This window comes from Anomaloglossus baeobatrachus, chromosome 9 (assembly GCF_048569485.1).
Source record: "Anomaloglossus baeobatrachus isolate aAnoBae1 chromosome 9, aAnoBae1.hap1, whole genome shotgun sequence".
Lineage (NCBI taxonomy): Eukaryota > Metazoa > Chordata > Amphibia > Anura > Aromobatidae > Anomaloglossus > Anomaloglossus baeobatrachus.
Window position 1 is genome coordinate 44,369,150 of NC_134361.1, and position 17,880 is coordinate 44,387,029.

General features: G+C 53.8%; 1 protein-coding gene across 3 annotated transcripts in view; it reads right to left on the reverse strand.

Annotated features, from left to right (window-relative positions):
• Positions 1 to 256: 256 nt before the first annotated feature.
• ZC3H4 (zinc finger CCCH-type containing 4) overlaps positions 257 to 17,880 on the reverse strand; it is a 73,498-nt gene continuing 55,874 nt past the window's right edge. For 2 of the 3 annotated variants that reach the window (XM_075323666.1, XM_075323668.1), the window contains exons 13-14: positions 15,684 to 15,920; positions 258 to 2,555 (exon numbers count right to left, since the gene is read on the reverse strand). In XM_075323666.1, the coding sequence (XP_075179781.1) occupies positions 1,171 to 2,555; positions 15,684 to 15,920 (1,622 nt within the window). In that variant the 3' untranslated portion in view covers positions 258 to 1,170. Of the gene's footprint in view, positions 2,556 to 15,683; positions 15,921 to 17,880 lie in introns of all 3 variants that reach the window. The other variant, XM_075323667.1, reaches the window with a different exon arrangement.

Sequence of the window (17,880 nt, forward strand, 5' to 3'; positions counted from 1 at the left end):
GTCGGCTGCCCCGGCCCAGAGCGGCGGCGTCGGCTGCCCCGGCCCAGAGCGGCGGCGTCGGCTGCCCCGGCCCAGAGCGGCGGCGTCGGCTGCCCCGGCCCAGAGCGGCTTCGTCGGCTGCCCCGGCCCAGAGCGGCTTCGTCGGCTGCCCCGGCCCAGAGCGGCTTCGTCGGCTGCCCCGGCCCAGAGCGGCTTCGTCGGCTGCCCCGGCCCAGAGCGGCTTCGACGGCTGCCCCGGCCCAGAGCGGCTTCGTCGGCTGCCCCGGCCCAGAGCGGCTTCGACGGCTGCCCCGGCCCAGAGCGGCTTCGACGGCTGCCCCGGCCCAGAGCGGCTTCGACGGCTGCCCCGGCCCAGAGCGGCTTCGACGGCTGCCCCGGCCCAGGGCAGCTTCGACGGCTGCCCCGGCCCAGGGCGGCTTCGACGGCTGCCCCGGCCCAGGGTGGCTTCGACGGCTGCCTCGGCCCAGGGTGGCTTCGACGGCTGCCTCGGCCCAGGGTGGCTTCGACGGCTGCCTCGGCCCAGGGTGGCTTCGACGGCTGCCTCGGCCCAGGGTGGCTTCGACGGCTGCCTCGGCCCAGGGTGGCTTCGACGGCTGCCTCGGCCCAGGGTGGCTTCGACGGCTGCCTCGGCCCAGGGTGGCTTCGACGGCTGCCCCGGCACAGAGCGGCGAAGGCTGCCCCGGCACAGAGCGGCGAAGGCCGCCCCGACGCAGAGCGGTGTCGGCTGCCCCGGCACAGCGCCACAACCCGCAGTTTTTTTTTTTTAATCTTTAAATTTGGGGTGCGTCTTATAATCTGGTGCTTCCTATAAAACGAAAAAATACGGTATTTTCATACGTTTCCAGGAGGTTCGGGGTTCAAGAAAAAAAGGTTCCATATTTGTTATTTTAAGGAAAATGTCAATTTACAACGTCTGGAGAGCCAATGGGCCTTCTTCATTTGTTCTTTATCTTATATACACTTATGGATGCACTTAGAGAGGACTATTAAAATAATGTACAAAAAAAGAACGCGTCAGTCACTAAACAAGACACTGATTAATCATTAAAAACAGAGTGCCGAGACTTTACATTTTCGGTTTATGTACAGAAGGATTAACATAAGACGTAGTGGAAGGATATAAAAAAAGAAGAAGTATATAGATGTTAATAGGTCCGGTTGGTATGAGCACTACTGGCAGAATGGAGACGCGGTGGGATCAAATCCTTTAAAAACATCTTTCAAGGAGCCAGCGTCCTGCTCGCTTTCCTGGGTCGGGCTATTGCCTGCGAAGGGGCTGCCGCTGCCCCCGGCCTTTGCTGCCTGCTTGACCAAGCCGTAGACGGGTGGCACGGGCAGGTTGTGTACGGCGGGTTGGCTGCTCTCCGGAGCGGGTTGGGTCTTAGGACGAGGCCGATTGTAGCTGTTGTATCGGTCGGTGGTAGGCTCCGTGCTCGTCTTGTCGGCGTCTGGTTGGTCAAGGGCAGACTTCCGAATAAACAGCGGCTCTTTTGATTTGCTGGCAGCTTTGTTCTCCAATCCCTTTGAGGCCGCTTCGCTCGGCGCAGCCTCCGTCGACGCCTTGTTCCCCCCCGTCCTGGGGTCGTATAAACTGATGTTGCTCAGAACATTGCTTTGGCCGCTAGGTTTGCTCAGCCCGCCTACACTCAGCACGCGGGGATCGTAGGGGGCAATTGTCGGTGTGCTTTCCGCAGGAGGTAATATTGGAAGGGGCTGGCTGGGCTCGGGGGGTTTCGGAGGCTCTGCCGCTTTCTGTAGCCGTGGGTCAGCGGGTGGTTTACGCGTCCGAGGATCGCAAGGTTTCTCGGCGGGGGCTGGGGCGGGACTTGGCGTCACAGAGGCGGCATTGACAGTCTTCAAAATCCGCGATAACAGTTCAAAATCAGGGAGGCTAGAGTTAGGTGCTGGTGCGTCAGATGGCCGCTGACGGGGGTCATGAGTAGCTATAGCGGCTGGACGAGCGAGTCGGTGATCGAGGACTGGCAAGGCCTGCAATGCGGCTGGCACCGGGATAAAGTCTTGTTTGGGGATGGGAAGCGGGATCAGGTCTTCGGGACTCCACAAAACAGTCCTGGCAAAACTTGGTTTGCTCAAAGTGATGTCCTTTTTGATGTGGCTGAACTGCTGTAGCTGGCTTCGGGGGTCTCGCAATGTCTGCCCGGGGAGAGGGTCCAAGGGTATATTAACAGCTTTATCACGCAGTAACCTCTCCGTTTCCTCCTCGTCCGTAGCCATCTTACTAACCGGCGAGTCCTGTTTCGACTGGGGTCCATGTCTGGCCAACCTTGGGGCAGTGGGCCCTGCCTCAGCTGGGGTGGAATCGGTATTTCGTGAAAGCCGAGGATCACGAGACAAGCGTGGGTCTGTGGGGCGACCCGTGGCGTTTCCCTGACTCTTTTGCGGGCGGGGACCAATAGGACCCCCCGCGCCGGCGTCTCTGGCGGAGGCCTGCTGAGCTGAGCGGGTAGAAGACTGCTGTCGCAAGGTCTTGAGTATAGACGTCACACTACTTCCACCTTCCTCCTCGTCGCTGGAGTACCAGTTACCAGTATCACCTGGGGAGAAATAAATCATGCGGACATTAATGGATGGAGCAGAAAAGCAGAATAATATTTCATTCACCAAGAGACAGCAGCTAAATCCGGATGCGTTATTATGGAGGACAGACGTTATATCGGATATACGAGGTACCCATGATACAATTTGCAGACATTTATTTCATAGCATTGCACTAAGTCAATATATAAGGAGTCAGATTTTTTCCTGAGGTGCAGTACCACCACTCTCCAGCAGGTGCCCTTCTTTACCAACATACTACAAGCTCAATGGATTTTTGCTCTTATTTCCTGTATTTTATGGCTATTTTGTTGCTAAAACTACCGTATTTTCCGGATTATAAGAGGCACTTTTCCAACCCCAAAAACTGGGGGTGAAATGAAGGGAATTTTGTTACTTACCGTAAATTCCTTTTCTTCTAGCTCTTATTGGGAGACCCAGACGATTGGGGTATAGCTACTGCCTCCGGAGGCCACACAAAGCACTACACTAAAAAGTGCAAGGCCCCTCCCCTTCTGGCTATACCCCCCCGTGGTATCACGGGTTCTCCAGTTTTAGTGCCAAAGCAAGAAGGAGGAAAGCCAATAACTGGTTTAAACAAATTAACTCCGAGTAACATCGGAGAACTGAAAAACCGTTCAACATGAACAACATGTGTACCCGCAAACAACAAAAAACATCCCGAAGGACAACAGGGCGGGTGCTGGGTCTCCCAATAAGAGCTAGAAGAAAAGGAATTTACGGTAAGTAACAAAATTCCCTTCTTCTTCAGCGCTCTATTGGGAGACCCAGACGATTGGGACGTCCAAAAGCTGTCCCTGGGTGGGTAAAGAAATACCTCATGTTAGGGCTGCAAAACAGCCCTCCCCTACGGGGGTGTCACTGCCGCCTGCAGGACTCTTCTACCTAAGCTGGCATCCGCCGAAGCATAGGTATGCACCTGATAATGCTTGGTGAAAGTGTGCAGACTGGACCAGGTAGCTGCCTGGTACACTTGTTGAGCCGAAGCCTGGTGTCGTAATGCCCAGGACGCACCCACGGCTCTGGTTGAGTGGGCTTTTAGCCCTGAAGGAACCGGAAGCCCCGCAGAACGGTAGGCCTCTAGAATTGGTTCTTTGATCCATCGAGCCAGGGTGGCTTTAGAAGCCTGCAACCCCTTGCGCGGACCAGCGACAAGGACAAAAAGTGCATCGGAACGGCGCATGGGCGCCGTGCGGGAAAAGTAGAGTCTGAGTGCTCTCACCAGATCTAACAAACGTAAGTCCTTTTCATACCGGTGAACCGGATGAGGACAAAAGGAAGGCAAGGATATATCCTGATTAAGATGAAATGAGGATACGACCTTAGGGAGAAACTCCGGAATGGGGCGCAGCACTACCTTGTCCTGGTGGAACACCAGGAAGGGAGCCTTGGATGACAGAGCTGCCAGCTCAGACACTCGCCGAAGCGATGGGATCGCAACGAGAAACGCCACCTTCTGTGACAGGCGAGAAAGGAAACTTCCTTCAGAGGCTCGAAAGGCGGCTTCTGGAGAGCAACTAATACCCTGTTGAGATCCCATGGATCTAACGGCCGCTTGTACGGGGGTACGATATGACAGACCCCCTGTAGGAACGTGCGCACCTTAGAAAGACGTGCTAGACGCTTCTGAAAAAACACGGATAGTGCCGAGACTTCCCCCTCAAGGAAGCCGAGCGACAAGCCCTTTTCTAACCCCGATTGCAGGAAGGAAAGAAAAGTAGGCAATGCAAATGGCCAGGGAGACACTCCCTGAGCCGAGCACCAAGTTAAGAAAATCTTCCACGTTCTGTGGTAGATCTTAGCAGAGGTGGACTTCCTAGCCTGTTTCATGGTGGCAACGACCCCTTGGGATAATCCTGAAGACGCTAGGATCCAGGACTCAATGGCCACACAGTCAGGTTCAGGGCCGCAGAATTCCGATGGAAAAACGGCCCTTGGGACAGTAAGTCTGGCCAGCCTGGTAGTGACCACGGTCGGCCGACCGTGAGATGCCACAGATCCGGGTACCACGATCTCCTCGGCCAGTCTGGGGCGACGAGTATGACGCGGCTGCAATCGGATCTGATTTTTTGCGCAGTACTCTGGGCAAGAGTTCCAGAGGTGGAAACACATATGTGAGCCGGAACTGCGACCAATCTTGCACTAAGGCGTCTGCCGCCAGAGCTCTGTGATCGCGCGATCGTGCCATAAATGCCGGGACCTTGTTGTTGTGCCGAGACGCCATTAGGTCGACGTCCGGCACCCCCCAGCGGCGACAGATTTCCTGAAACACGTCCGGGTGAAGGGACCATTCCCCTGCGTCCATACCCTGGCGACTGAGGAAGTCTGCTTCCCAGTTTTCTACGCCCGGGATGTGAACTGCGGATATGGTGGATGCTGTGTCCTCCACCCACATGAGGATTCGCCGGACTTCCTGGAAGGCTTGCCGACTGCGCGTCCCTCCTTGGTGGTTGATGTATGCCACCGCTGTGGAGTTGTCCGACTGGATTCGGATCTGCTCTCTTTCTAGCCACTGCTGGAAAGTTAGTAGGGTAAGATACCCTGCCCCGATTTCCAGAACATTGATCTGAAGGGTGGACTCCTGCTGAGTCCACGTCCCCTGAGCCCTGTGGCGGAGACAAACTGCTCCCCACCCTGACAGACTCGTATCTGTCGTGACCACTGCCCAGGATGGGGGTAGGAAGGATCTTCACTGTGACAATGAGGTGGGAATAAGCCACCATTGCAGAGAGTCCTTGGCCGTCTGGGAAAGGGAGACTTTCCTGTCCAGGGAGGTTGACTGCCCGTCCCATTGGCGGAGAATGTCCCCTTGCAGTTGGCGCAGATGAAACTGCGCAAAGGGAACTGCCTCCATGGCTGCCACCATCTTCCCTAGGAAGTGCATGAGGCGCCTTAAGGGGTGCGACTGGCCTTGAAGGAGAGACTGCACCTCTGTTTGCAGTGAACGCTGCTTGTTCAGCGGAAGCTTCACTATCGCTGATAGAGTGTGAACTCCATGCCGAGATACGTTAGTGATTGAGTCGGTGACCGATGTGTTCTTGCCAAATTGATGATCCACCCGAAAGTCTGGAGAGTCTCCAGCGTAACATTCAGGCTGCGTTGTCATGCCTCGAGGGAGGGTGCTTTGACGAGTAGATCGTCCAAGTAAGGGATCACCGGGTGTCCCTGAGAGTGCAAGACTGCTACCACTGCTGCCATGACCTTGGTGAACACCCGTGGGGCTGTCGCCAGACCGAATGGCAGAGCTACGAACTGAAGATGGTCGTCTCCTATCACAAAACGTAGAAAACGTTGGTGCTCCGTAGCAATTGGCACGTGGAGATAGGCATCTTTGATGTCTGTTGAGGCAAGGAAGTCTCCTCGAGACATTGAGGTAATGACGGATCGGAGGGATTCCATCCGGAACCGCCTGGCGTTCGCATGCTTATTGAGCAGTTTTAGGTCCAGAACAGGACGGAAGGAGCCGTCCTTTTTTGGAGCCACAAAGAGATTGGAGTACAAACCCTCGCCCTCGTTCCTGAGGGGGGACAGGGATCACCACTCCTTCTGCTCTTAGAGCGTCCACCGCCTGCAGCAGGGCATCTGCTCGGTGGGGAGGTGGGGCCGTTCTGAAGAATGGAGTCGGAGGACGAGAACAGAACACTGTCCTGTGCACGTGAGCACAATGTCCGTCACCCACCGGTCTGTGACCTGTGGCAGCTAAATGTCGCCAAAGGCGGGGGAGTCTGCCATCAACCGCGGATGCGGAGAGAGAGAGAGAGCTGAGAGTCATGAGGAGACCGCCTTGGTAGCGGTTCCTCCGGCTGCCTTCCTTGGGCGTGATTGAGCCCGGCCGGAATCTGAGCCCGTCTGAGGTTTTGTAGCCCTTTTGCACGAGGACAATTGGGACCTGCCCGAGCTTGGGAAGGACCGAAACCTCGACTGTACTTTTAGGACAGCATTAATAGGGTAAGTCGCAGTGCAAACATTGCGGAGTTACGGACGCCTCTGCGGTACAGATGTACATGTGCTCAAGGCCAGCTGCGCAAGAACAGCTGAAAAGGTTAGGTTGCCTATACGGCTGTGAATGCCGGAGCAAACGACACGCCGATAGCCTCCTAGACAGATTTCAACCAGAGTCCATCTGTCTGTGAATGGCATCTTTAAGTGAAGCCCCATCTCCAGTGCAACTATGGCTCTAGACGCAAGCCTGGAGATTGGAGAATCCACCTTTGGACCCTGGGTCCAGCGCTTGACCACGTCAGGGGAAAAGGGATAACGTGTATCTTAAAAAACGTTTGGAGAAGACGCTTATCTGGTAAGCGTGGTGTTTCTGGACTGCTTCTCTGAAGTCAGCGTGGCCAGAAAAATACTCAATATCCGTTTGAGATACTGAAAAGGGACTTCTCCTGCTGTGAAGCTGACTCCTCCACTGGGGGAGCTGAGGGAGAAAGATCCAACCTTCCATTGATGGACGCTATAGGATCATTCCGTATGGCGTTACCATCCGGTGTATCCGGATTGATAGCGATGTCAGGATCAAAGTCCTGGAGAGCCGCCTTATCATACAGAGAGTCCTCCTGGGACCCCCCCGTTCCAAATGAGGTTGGTCAGGAAGATTGCCCATGGCCTGTCTGGACTGCAAGTCTCTATCTTATGACAATATATCTGTCGAAACTGCAACTCCGTCCCTGTCCTTGGACAGGGATGACAGGTGGTTTCTTTGGCCACGACTAGTAGAGACCCCGGCAGACGAAGTGCTAGAGACCCCGGCAGACGAAGTGCTACAGGGGAGCATGCACACAATGGGACGGTGTCATGAATAGCATCCCATGTAGTAAAAACAGCACTGAAAATCTGTGTTGCTTTTTTGCCGCTGCCGACTAGCCATCTAGAAGTATATAGCCAAGATTGGTGACCGTACAGTGCAATGTATAGCATACAAGCATAAAGTACAAATGAACACTGAGCACAAGCAATACAAGCAGCATAGAAGCCTGTGCCCTGGCACCTCTGCTCTTCTGCTGCTGTAGACTAGTCATCTAGCGGAATATAGCCCAGAAGAGTGACCATACAGTGCAATGTATAGCATACAAGCACAAGTACAAATGCACACTGCAGCCCATGCAATACAAGCAGCATAGAAAAAAAAAAAAACCTGTGCCCCAGCACCCTTGGTTTTCTGCTGCTGTAGTCTAGCCATTCCAGGAGAATATAGCTAAGACTAGCGACTGTACAGTGCAGTGTATAGCATACAAGCATAAACACAAATGAACACTTCAGTACGTGCAATACAAGCAGCCTAGAAAGCCTGTGCCTTAGCACACCTGCTTTCCTGCTGCTGATGTGTCGCTCTCCAAGCGGGCATATAGCGACCTATGCAGTTAAAATACACATGAACACACTGCAGTATATCTTGGGGTCAGCACTATGTGTGCCGCTTACCGCCCGCCTATAAGCGGGTGTATGGTCGCCACCGTCCTGCCTGGTTGCCGAAAGTCCGAGCTCGGACTGCAGTAATGGCTGCCGGCGTCTTCCCCAGCTCGTGTGAGGAGGGGCGGGCCGTGGGCGTGCCCCAAGTCAGAGCGGGAATCCGGCGTCCGACAGTGTGCAGTGAGAGGGCTGGAGCATGTAAATAAGGCTCCAGCCCTCGGCGCTGCTGATTGCTCAGCGTCTGTCCCCTTCCCTGAGTGACAGGGAGGGGGCGGGAACGAAGCGGCACTAGGCCGCAGAAGCCGGGGACTGGATTTATAAGCGCCGCCGCCGTAAAAGCGCGGTCGGCGCCCAGTCCCCGGCGGACTACAAGTCCCAGCCGCGCCGCCGCTCCCGGAGCGTCCGGCGCGGTAGTTCCCAATACACAAAGTCACTCAGCAAAGCTGCAGTGACCGTAACCCTTTACTGTCCCCGGCGCACTAGCACACCCAGCAAGTCTGGAGTGTGCTGTGCCTGTGTGTACGGGGACACAGAGTACCTGTAATGGTGCAGGGCCATGTCCCTGAACGGTACTCCAGCTCCGTATCCAGCAGGTTCAAATGGGTCTGTGGATGGAGCCCGGCGTCAGAGCTTTGAGGCCGGCAGGATCCCACTTCCTCAGAGCCCCCCAGGGGGATGTGGAAGGAAAGCAGCATGTGGGCTCCAGCCTCCGTACCAGCAATAGGTACCTCAACCTTACAACACCATCAACGGGTGAGAAGGGAGCATGCTGGGGGCCCTATATGGGCCCTCTTTTCTTCCATCCGACATAGTCAGCAGCTACTGCTGACTAAAATCTGTGGAGCTATGCATGGATGTCTGACCTCCTTCGCACAAAGCTTGAAAACTGGAGAACCCGTGATACCACGGGGGGGTATAGCCAGAAGGGGAGGGGCCTTGCACTTTTTAGTGTAGTGCTTTGTGTGGCCTCCGGAGGCAGTAGCTATACCCCAATCGTCTGGGTCTCCCAATAGAGCGCTGAAGAAATGGGGTGCATCTTATAATCTGGATATGGCTTACTGGGGTGGCGGTGGTGGAGCGGGGGTCACAGGAGGCAGGGTTGGCGATACTGAGGGCTCAGAGGCGAGGGGGTGTCACTGCAGTGGAGGGTCACAGGACGGAGGGTCGGCGATGCGGCGGGCGCCATTGATCTAACAACTGGCTCTATTGAATTACCCGTGACTTGACTTCAAGAAAGAAGGGAATTTTGTTACTTACCGTAAATTCCTTTTCTTCTAGCTCCTATTGGGAGACCCAGACGATTGGGTGTATAGCTACTGCCTCCGGAGGCCACACAAAGCATTACACTAAAAAGTGTAAGGCCCCTCCCCTTCTGGCTATACACCCCCAGTGGGATCACTGGCTCACCAGTTTTAGTGCAAAAGCAAGAAGGAGGAAAGCCAATAACTGGTTTAAACAAATTCACTCCGAGTAACATCGGAGAACTGAAAAACCGTTCAACATGAGCAACATGTGTACCCGAAACAACCCAAAAATCCCGAAGGACAACAGGGCGGGTGCTGGGTCTCCCAATAGGAGCTAGAAGAAAAGGAATTTACGGTAAGTAACAAAATTCCCTTCTTCTTCGTCGCTCCATTGGGAGACCCAGACGATTGGGACGTCCAAAAGCTGTCCCTGGGTGGGTAAAGAAATACCTCATGTTAGAGCTGCAAGACAGCCCTCCCCTACGAGGAGGAAACTGCCGCCTGCAGGACTCTTCTACCTAGGCTGGCGTCCGCCGAAGCGTAGGTATGCACCTGATAATGTTTGGTGAAAGTGTGCAGACTCGACCAGGTAGCTGCCTGGCACACCTGTTGAGCCGTAGCCTGGTGACGTAATGCCCAGGAAGCACCCACGGCTCTGGTTGAATGGGCCTTCAGCCCTGATGGAACCGGAAGCCCAGCAGAACGGTAGGCTTCAAGAATTGGTTCCTTGATCCATCGAGCCAGGGCGGCCTTAGAAGCCTGCGACCCTTTGCGCTGACCAGCGACAAGGACAAAAAGTGCATCCGAACGGCGCAAGGGCGCCGTGCGGGAAATGTAGATTCTGAGTGCTCTCACCAGATCTAACAAATGTAAATCCTTCTCATACCGATGAACTGCATGAGGACAAAACGAAGGCAAGGAGATATCCTGATTAAGATGAAAAGAGGATACCACCTTCGGGAGAAACTCCTGAATGGGGCGCAGCACTACCTTGTCCTGGTGGAAGACCAGGAAGGGAGCCTTGGATGATAGCGCTGCCAGCTCAGACACTCTCCGAAGAGATGTGATCGCTACCAGAAAAGCCACGTTCTGGGATAGTCTAGAAAGTGAAACCTCCCTCAGAGGCTCGAAGGGCGGCTTCTGGAGGGCAACTAGTACCCTGTTCAGATCCCATGGATCTAACGGCCGCTTGCACGGGGGAACGATATGCAAAACCCCCTGTAGGAACGTGCGCACCATAGGAAGGCGTGCCAAACGCCTCTGAAAAAAGACGGATAGCGCCGATACCTGACCTTTAAGGGAGCCGAGCGCCAAACCTTTTTCTAACCCAGATAGCAGAAAAGAAAGAAAGGTAGGCAATGCAAATGGCCAGGGAGACACTCCCTGAGCAGAGCACCAGGATAAGAATATCCTCCACGTTCTGTGGTTCTTAGCAGACGTGGGCTTCCTAGCCTGTCTCATGGTGGCAACGACCCCGTGGAATAATCCTGAAGACGCTAGGATCCAGGACTCAATGGCCACACAGTCAGGTTCAGGGCCGCAGAATTCCGATGGAAAAACGGCCCTTGGGACAGTAAGTCTGGTCGGTCTGGTAGTGCCCACGGTTGGCCGACCGTGAGCTGCCACAGATCCGGATACCACGCCCTCCTCGGCCAGTCTGGGGCGACGAGTATGACGCGGCTGCAATCGGATCTGATCTTGCGTAGCACTCTGGGCAAGGGTGCCAGAGGTGGAAACACATAAGGGAGCCGGAACTGCGACCAATCTTGCGCTAGGGCGTCTGCCGCCAGCGCTCTTTGATCGCGAGACCGTGCCATGAAGGTTGGGACCTTGTTGTTGTGCCGGGACGCCATTAGGTCGACGTCCGGCCTTCCCCAGCGGCGACAGATTTCCTGAAACACGTCCGGGTGAAGGGACCATTCCCCTGCGTCCATGCCCTGGCGACTGAGGAAGTCTGCCTCCCAGTTTTCTACGCCGGGGATGTGAACTGCGGATATGGTGGAGGCCGTGGCATCCACCCACATCAGAATCCGCCGGACTTCCTGGAAGGCTTGCCGACTGCGTGTCCCCCCTTGGTGATTGATGTATGCCACCGCTGTGGAGTTGTCCGATTGAATTCGGATCTGCTTTCTTTCCAGCCACTGCTGGAAGGCTAGTAGGGCAAGATACACTGCTCTGATTACCAGAACATTGATCTGAAGGGTGGACTCCTGCTGAGTCCACGGACCCTGAGCCCTGTGGTGGAGAAAAACGCTCCCCACCCTGACAGACTCGCCCAAGACGGTGGTAGGAAGGATCTTCCCTGTGATAATGAGGTGGGAAGAAGCCACCATTGCAGAGAGTCCTTGCCGTCTGTGAAAGGGATACTTTCCTGTACAGGGATGTTGACTTCCCGTCTCATTGGCGGAGAATGTCCCATTGAAGTGAACGCAGATGAAACTGCGCAAACGGAACCGCCTCCATTGCCGCCACTATCTTCCCGAGGAAGTGCATGAGGCGTCTTAAGAAGTGCGACTGACCTTGAAGGAGAGTCTGCACCCCAGTCTGTAGTGACCGCTGCTTGTCCAGCGGAAGCTTCACTACCGCTGAGAGGGTATGAAACTCCATGCCAAGATACGTTAGTGATTGGGTCGTGACAGGTTTGACTTTGAGAAGTTGATGATCCACCCGAACGTCTGGAGAGTCTCCAGCGCAACATTCAGGCTGAGTTGGCATGCCTCTTGAGAGGGTGCCTTGACAAGTATATCGTCCAAGTAAGGGATCACAGAGTGTCCCTGTGAGTGCAAGACTGCTACCACTGCCGTCATGACCTTGGCGAACCCCCGTGGGGCTGTCGCCAGCCCGAATGGCAGAGCTACGAACTGAAGCTGGTCGTTTCCTATCACGAAATGTAGAAAAAACATTGGTGCTCTGTAGCAATCGGCACGTGGAGATAAGCATCTTAGATGTCTATTGATGCTAGGAAATTTCCTTGAGACATTGAGGCAATGACGGAGCGGAGGGTATCATCCGGAACCGCCTGGCCTCCACGTGCTTGTTGAGCAGTTTTAGGTCCAGAACGGAACGGAAAGAGCCATCCTTGTTTGGCACCACAACCAGATTGGAGGAAAACCGTGTCTTGTTCCTGAAGAGGAACCGGGATTACCACTCCTTCTGCCTGCAGAAGAGCATCTGCTCGGTGGGGAGGTGGGGACTTTCTGAAGAATCGAGTCGGAGGACGAGAACAGAACTCTGTCCTGTGCACGTGGGCACACTGTCCCTCACCCACCGGTCTGTGACCTGTGGCCGCTAAATGTCGCCAAAGGCGAGCGAGTCTGCCATCAACCGCGGATGCGGAAAGATGAGAGAGCTGAGAGTCATGAGGAGACCGCCTTGGTAGCGGTTCCTCCGGCTGCCTTCCTTGGGCGTGATTGAGCCCGGCCGGCAGCTGAGCCCCTCTGAGGCTTTTCAGCCCTTTTGGACGAGGACAATTGGGACCTGCCCGAGCCTGGGAAGGACCGAAACCTCGGCTGTCCTTCCAGGACAGCATTAATAGGGTAAGTCGCAATGCAGACATTGCGAGGTTACGGACGCCCCTGCGGCACAGATGTACTTGTGCTCAAGACCAGCTGTGCAAGAACAGCTGAAAAGCTTAGGGTGCCCATACGGCTGTGAATGCCGGAGCAACCGACACGCCGATAGCCTCACAGACAGATTTCAACCAGAGTCCATCTGTCTGTCAATGGCATCTGTAAGTGAAGTCCCATCTCCACTGCAACTATGGCTCTAGCCGCAAGCCTGGAGATTGGAGAATCCACCTTTGGACCCTGGGTCCAACGCCTGACCACGTCAGGGGGAAAGTGATAACGTGTATCCTTAATACGTTTGGAGAAAACGCTTATCTGGGAAGCGTGGTGTTCCTGGACTGCTTCTCTGCAGTCAGCGTGGCCAGAACAATACTCAATATACGTTTGAGCTTGAAATGGGACTTCTCCTGCTGTGAAGCTGACTCCTCCGCTGGGGGAGCTGAGGGAGAAAAGATCCAACATTCCATTGATGGACGCTATAGGATCATTCCTTATGGCGTCACCATCCGGTGTATCCGGAGTGAGAGCGGTGTCAGGATCAAAGTCCTGATGAGCTACGTCTACCTCATCATACAGAGAGCCTCCTGGGACCCCCCCGGAGCACCGATCTTTAATCCAAGTGAGGGTGGCCAGGGAGCAATGATCCAGATTGCCCATGGCCTGTCCGGACTGCAAGTCTCTATCCCATTGCAACTCCGTCCCTGTCCTTGGACAGGGTTGAGAGGTGGTTCTTTTGGCCACGTCAAGTAGAGACCCCGGCTGACCAAGTGCTACAGGGGAGCATTGCACCCAATGGGGAGCAGTGCCGTGGAACAGTATCACATGCAGCAAAAACAGCATCGAAAGCCTGTGTTGCTTATATGCTGCTGCCGACTTATCGAGCCAAGAATGGCGACCGTACAGTGCAATGTATATCATACAAGCATAAAGTACAAATGAACACTGCAGCACATGCAATACAAGCAGCATAGAAAGCCTGCTTTTCTGCTGCTGTAGACTAGCCATCTAGGGGAATATAGCCCAGAATAGCGACCATACAGTGCAATGTATAGCATACAAGCATAAGTACAAATGAACACTGCAACACCTGCAATACAAGCAGCATAGAAAAAAACCTGTGCCTCAGCACCCTTGCTTTTCTGCTGCTGTAGTCTAGCCATTCTATGGCGAATATAGCCAAGACTAGCGACCGTACAGTGCAGTGTATAGCATACAAGCATAAATACACATGAACACTTCAGTACGTGCAATACAAGCAGCATAGAAAGCCTGTGCCGTAGCACCCATGCTTTCCTGCTGCTGATGTGTCGCCATCTAAGAGGGCATATAGCCCGAAATAGCGACCTATGCAGTGTACTTAAATACAAATAGACAAACTGCGGTATTTAGTGTCAGCACCCCAGGTGCCGCTTACCGCCCGCCTATAAGCGGGTGTGTGGTCGCCCTATTCCTGTTGGTTGCCCAGAGTCCGTTCTCTCAGCTCGGACTGCAGGAATGGCTGCCGGCGTCCTTCTCCAGCTCGTGTGAGTAGGGGCGGGCCGTGGGCGTGCCCCAAGTCAGAGCGGGAAACCGGCGTCCCACAGTGTCTAGTGAGAGGGCTGGAGCATGTAAATAAGGCTCCAGCCCTCGGCGCTGCTGATTGTACAGCGTCTCTCCCCTACCCTGATTGACAGGGTGGGGGCGGGAACGAAGCTGAGCTAGGCCGCAAAAGCCGGGGACTGGATTTATGAGCGCCGCCGCCGTAAAAGCGCGGTCGGCGCTAAGTCCACGGCGCACTACAAGTCCCAGCCGCGCCGCCGCTCCCGGAGCGTCCGGCGCGGTAGTTCCCAATAAATAAAGTCACTCAGCTAGGCTGCAGTGACGGTAACCCTTTACTGTCCCCGGCGCACTAGCACACCCAGCAAGTCTGGAGTGTGCTGTGCCTGTGTGTACGGGGACACAGAGTACCTGAATGGTGCAGGGCCATGTCCCTGAACGGCACTCCCGCTCCACATCCAGCAGGTTCAATGGGTCTGTGGATGGAGCCCGGCCTCAGGGCTTTGGGGCCGGTAAGATCCCACTTCCTCAGAGCCCCTCAGGGGGATGGGGAAGGAAAACAGCATGTGGGCTCCAGCCGCCGTACCAGCAATAGGTACCTCAACCTTACAAACCACCAGTGGGGTGAGAAGGGAGCATGCTGGGGGCCCTATATGGGCCCTCTTTTCTTCCATCCGATATAGTCAGCAGCTACTGCTGACTAAACAGTGGAGCTATGCGTGGATGTCTGACCTCCTTCGCACAAAGCCGAAAACTGGTGAGCCAGTGATCCCACTGGGGGTGTATAGCCAGAAGGGGAGGGGCCTTACACTTTTTAGTGTAATGCTTTGTGTGGCCTCCGGAGGCAGTAGCTATACACCCAATCGTCTGGGTCTCCCAATGGAGCGACGAAGAAATGGCCACGGACGCGGCACGTGCGCAGATTGACGTGATGGACTTCAAGAAAATGGCCACGGAGTCCTATCTATGCAAGCGCCGCCTCCACGGCCATTTTCATGAATCCAATCTAGTCAACCATGAGTGATTCAATGGAGCCCGCAGTCCGCCGGTAGATCAATGATGCCTGCTGACGCGAAACCCCCGAGCCCACAGTACTGTGACCCGCCGTCCACTGACCCTCCTGAGCCGCGACACCCTCTCCTCCGAGCCCACAGCATCGCTGACCCTGCATCTTGTGACCTTCCTGAGCCGCTCCACCACCACCGCCCCCCCCTTGTGACATATAAGATGCACTAGGATTGTAAGATGAACCCTCATTTTAACATTAAAATTTGTTCCTATAATCTGGTGCGTCTTCAGCATTTTATTGCTTAACTTGTGTAAGAAAGAATGCAGAGTATTTCATCACCTTCTTCGTTGTCCTTCTCCTGCAGGGAGCTTCCAGCCGACCTTTTTGCCCGTTCTTCCTCCTGCTGCTTCTGCTGGATGCGCAGGAATAGGGCGCGCTGGGCGGCGGGCAGAAAGTCCGGGATATTGGCTTTATTAAAAGAGGACGGTGCTTCGGTATTCTCTGGGCCCAGCTCTGGAGGCTGATCGTGGTACTGTCGGGGGTCTTCCTGCAGCCCACCATAGTCTTCATAGACACCTAATTGCCAAAATAAATTATATTACTGAAGATATGTTAAAAACTCCTATATTTCTGTATACTGAGGTCAGCAACGGTAGCCTGGAGGGGCCAAACTCTGGTCATATTAGAAACAGCCATTCATATGCCTTATCAATCAAGCAGTTCAGAATACGTCTTTAATTCCTTGAACACAATCACTTTTTTTTTGTCTTCAGGACAAGGAGATTTTGTCATTTCTTTTTACTTTGGCATACACCGATCAGCCAGGGTCTGCTAATACTATGTGTATATATATCTATATGATCAGGGGCGAAACTACCGCGGTCACAGAGGTCGCGACTGCGACCGGGCCCAGCAGCTTAGGGGCCCACAGCCGCTCGCCAGTTCAGCAGCCAGCTTCTTTCTGTGAGAGGAGCTGCGCTGTTCTGGCGCAGACCACGCAACCGCTAAATGGCCCAATGCCGCCAGCGGGCCCCCCTGCCCCGTCAACGCGCACAGCAACAATGAAGCGTGGAGCGGCCCGTGCAGCTCCACACTTCATCATTCTCCCCTGTGCCTACGCAGTGACATCACTCCTGTGCGACTGCTGAGCTGAAAGCACAGAGCGCAGGGTGGGAGGACGCCGACCGCAGCAGCACGGGAACAAGGAGTGTGTACACGGTGGACAGAGGCCATGGGGGGCTGCCTGCATTATACATGGCGGTCTATGAGGATGCATTATACAACATGACGGAAACCTTATACATGGACTATATGGGTGCATTATAGATGGAGGAGTAGGGGGCTGCATAACACAATATGAAGGTTTATAGGGCTGCATTATAATACATAAAGGACTATGGGGGCTACATTATAATATATGGAGGACTATGAAGGCTACCTGATACATGGACTATGGGGGTGCATTATACAACATGGAGGACCGTGTGGTGCATTCTAATATATGGAGACCTATGGGGTGAATTGTAATATATAGAGAACTATGAGAAATTCACTATAATAATTGGAGGGCTATGAGGGCTACTTTATACATGGAGGACTATGGGGGTGCATTATAATATATGGAGGACTATGGGGGTGCATTATAATATATGGAGGACTATGGGGCGCAGTATAATATCTGGAGGACTATGGGGTGCATTATAATATATGGAGGACTATGGGGGTGCATTATAATATATGGAGGTGCATTATAATATATGGAGGACTATGGGGGTGCATTATAATATATGGAGGACTATGGGGGTGCATTATAATATATGGAGGACTATGGGGCGCAGTATAATATATGGAGGACTATGGGGCGCAGTATAATATATGGAGGACTATGGGGCGCAGTATAATATATGGAGGACTATGGGGGTGCATTACAATATATGGAGGACTATGGGGTGCATTATAATATATGGAGGACTATGGGGCGCAGTATAATATATGGAGGACTATGGGGCGCAATATAATATATGGAGGACTATGGGGCGCAGTATAATATATGGAGGACTATGGGGCGCAGTATAATATATGGAGGACTATGGGGTGCAGTATAATATATGGAGGACTATGGGGTGCAGTATAATATATGGAGGACTATGGGGCGCAGTATAATATATGGAGGACTATGGGGTGCAGTATAATATATGGTGAACTATGGGGTGCAGTATAATATATGGAGGACTATGGGGTGCAGTATAATATATGGAGGACTATGGGGCGCAGTATAATATATGGAGGACTATGGGGCACAGTATAATATAATATGGAGGACTATGGGGTGCAGTATAATATATGGAGGACTATGGGCGCAGTATAATATATGGAGGACTATGGGGTGCAGTATAATATAATATGGAGGACTATGGGGCGCAGTATAATATATGGAGGACTATGGGGTGCAGTATAATATATGGAGGACTATGGGGTGCAGTATAATATATGGAGGACTATGGGGCGCAGTATAATATAATATAGAGGACTATGG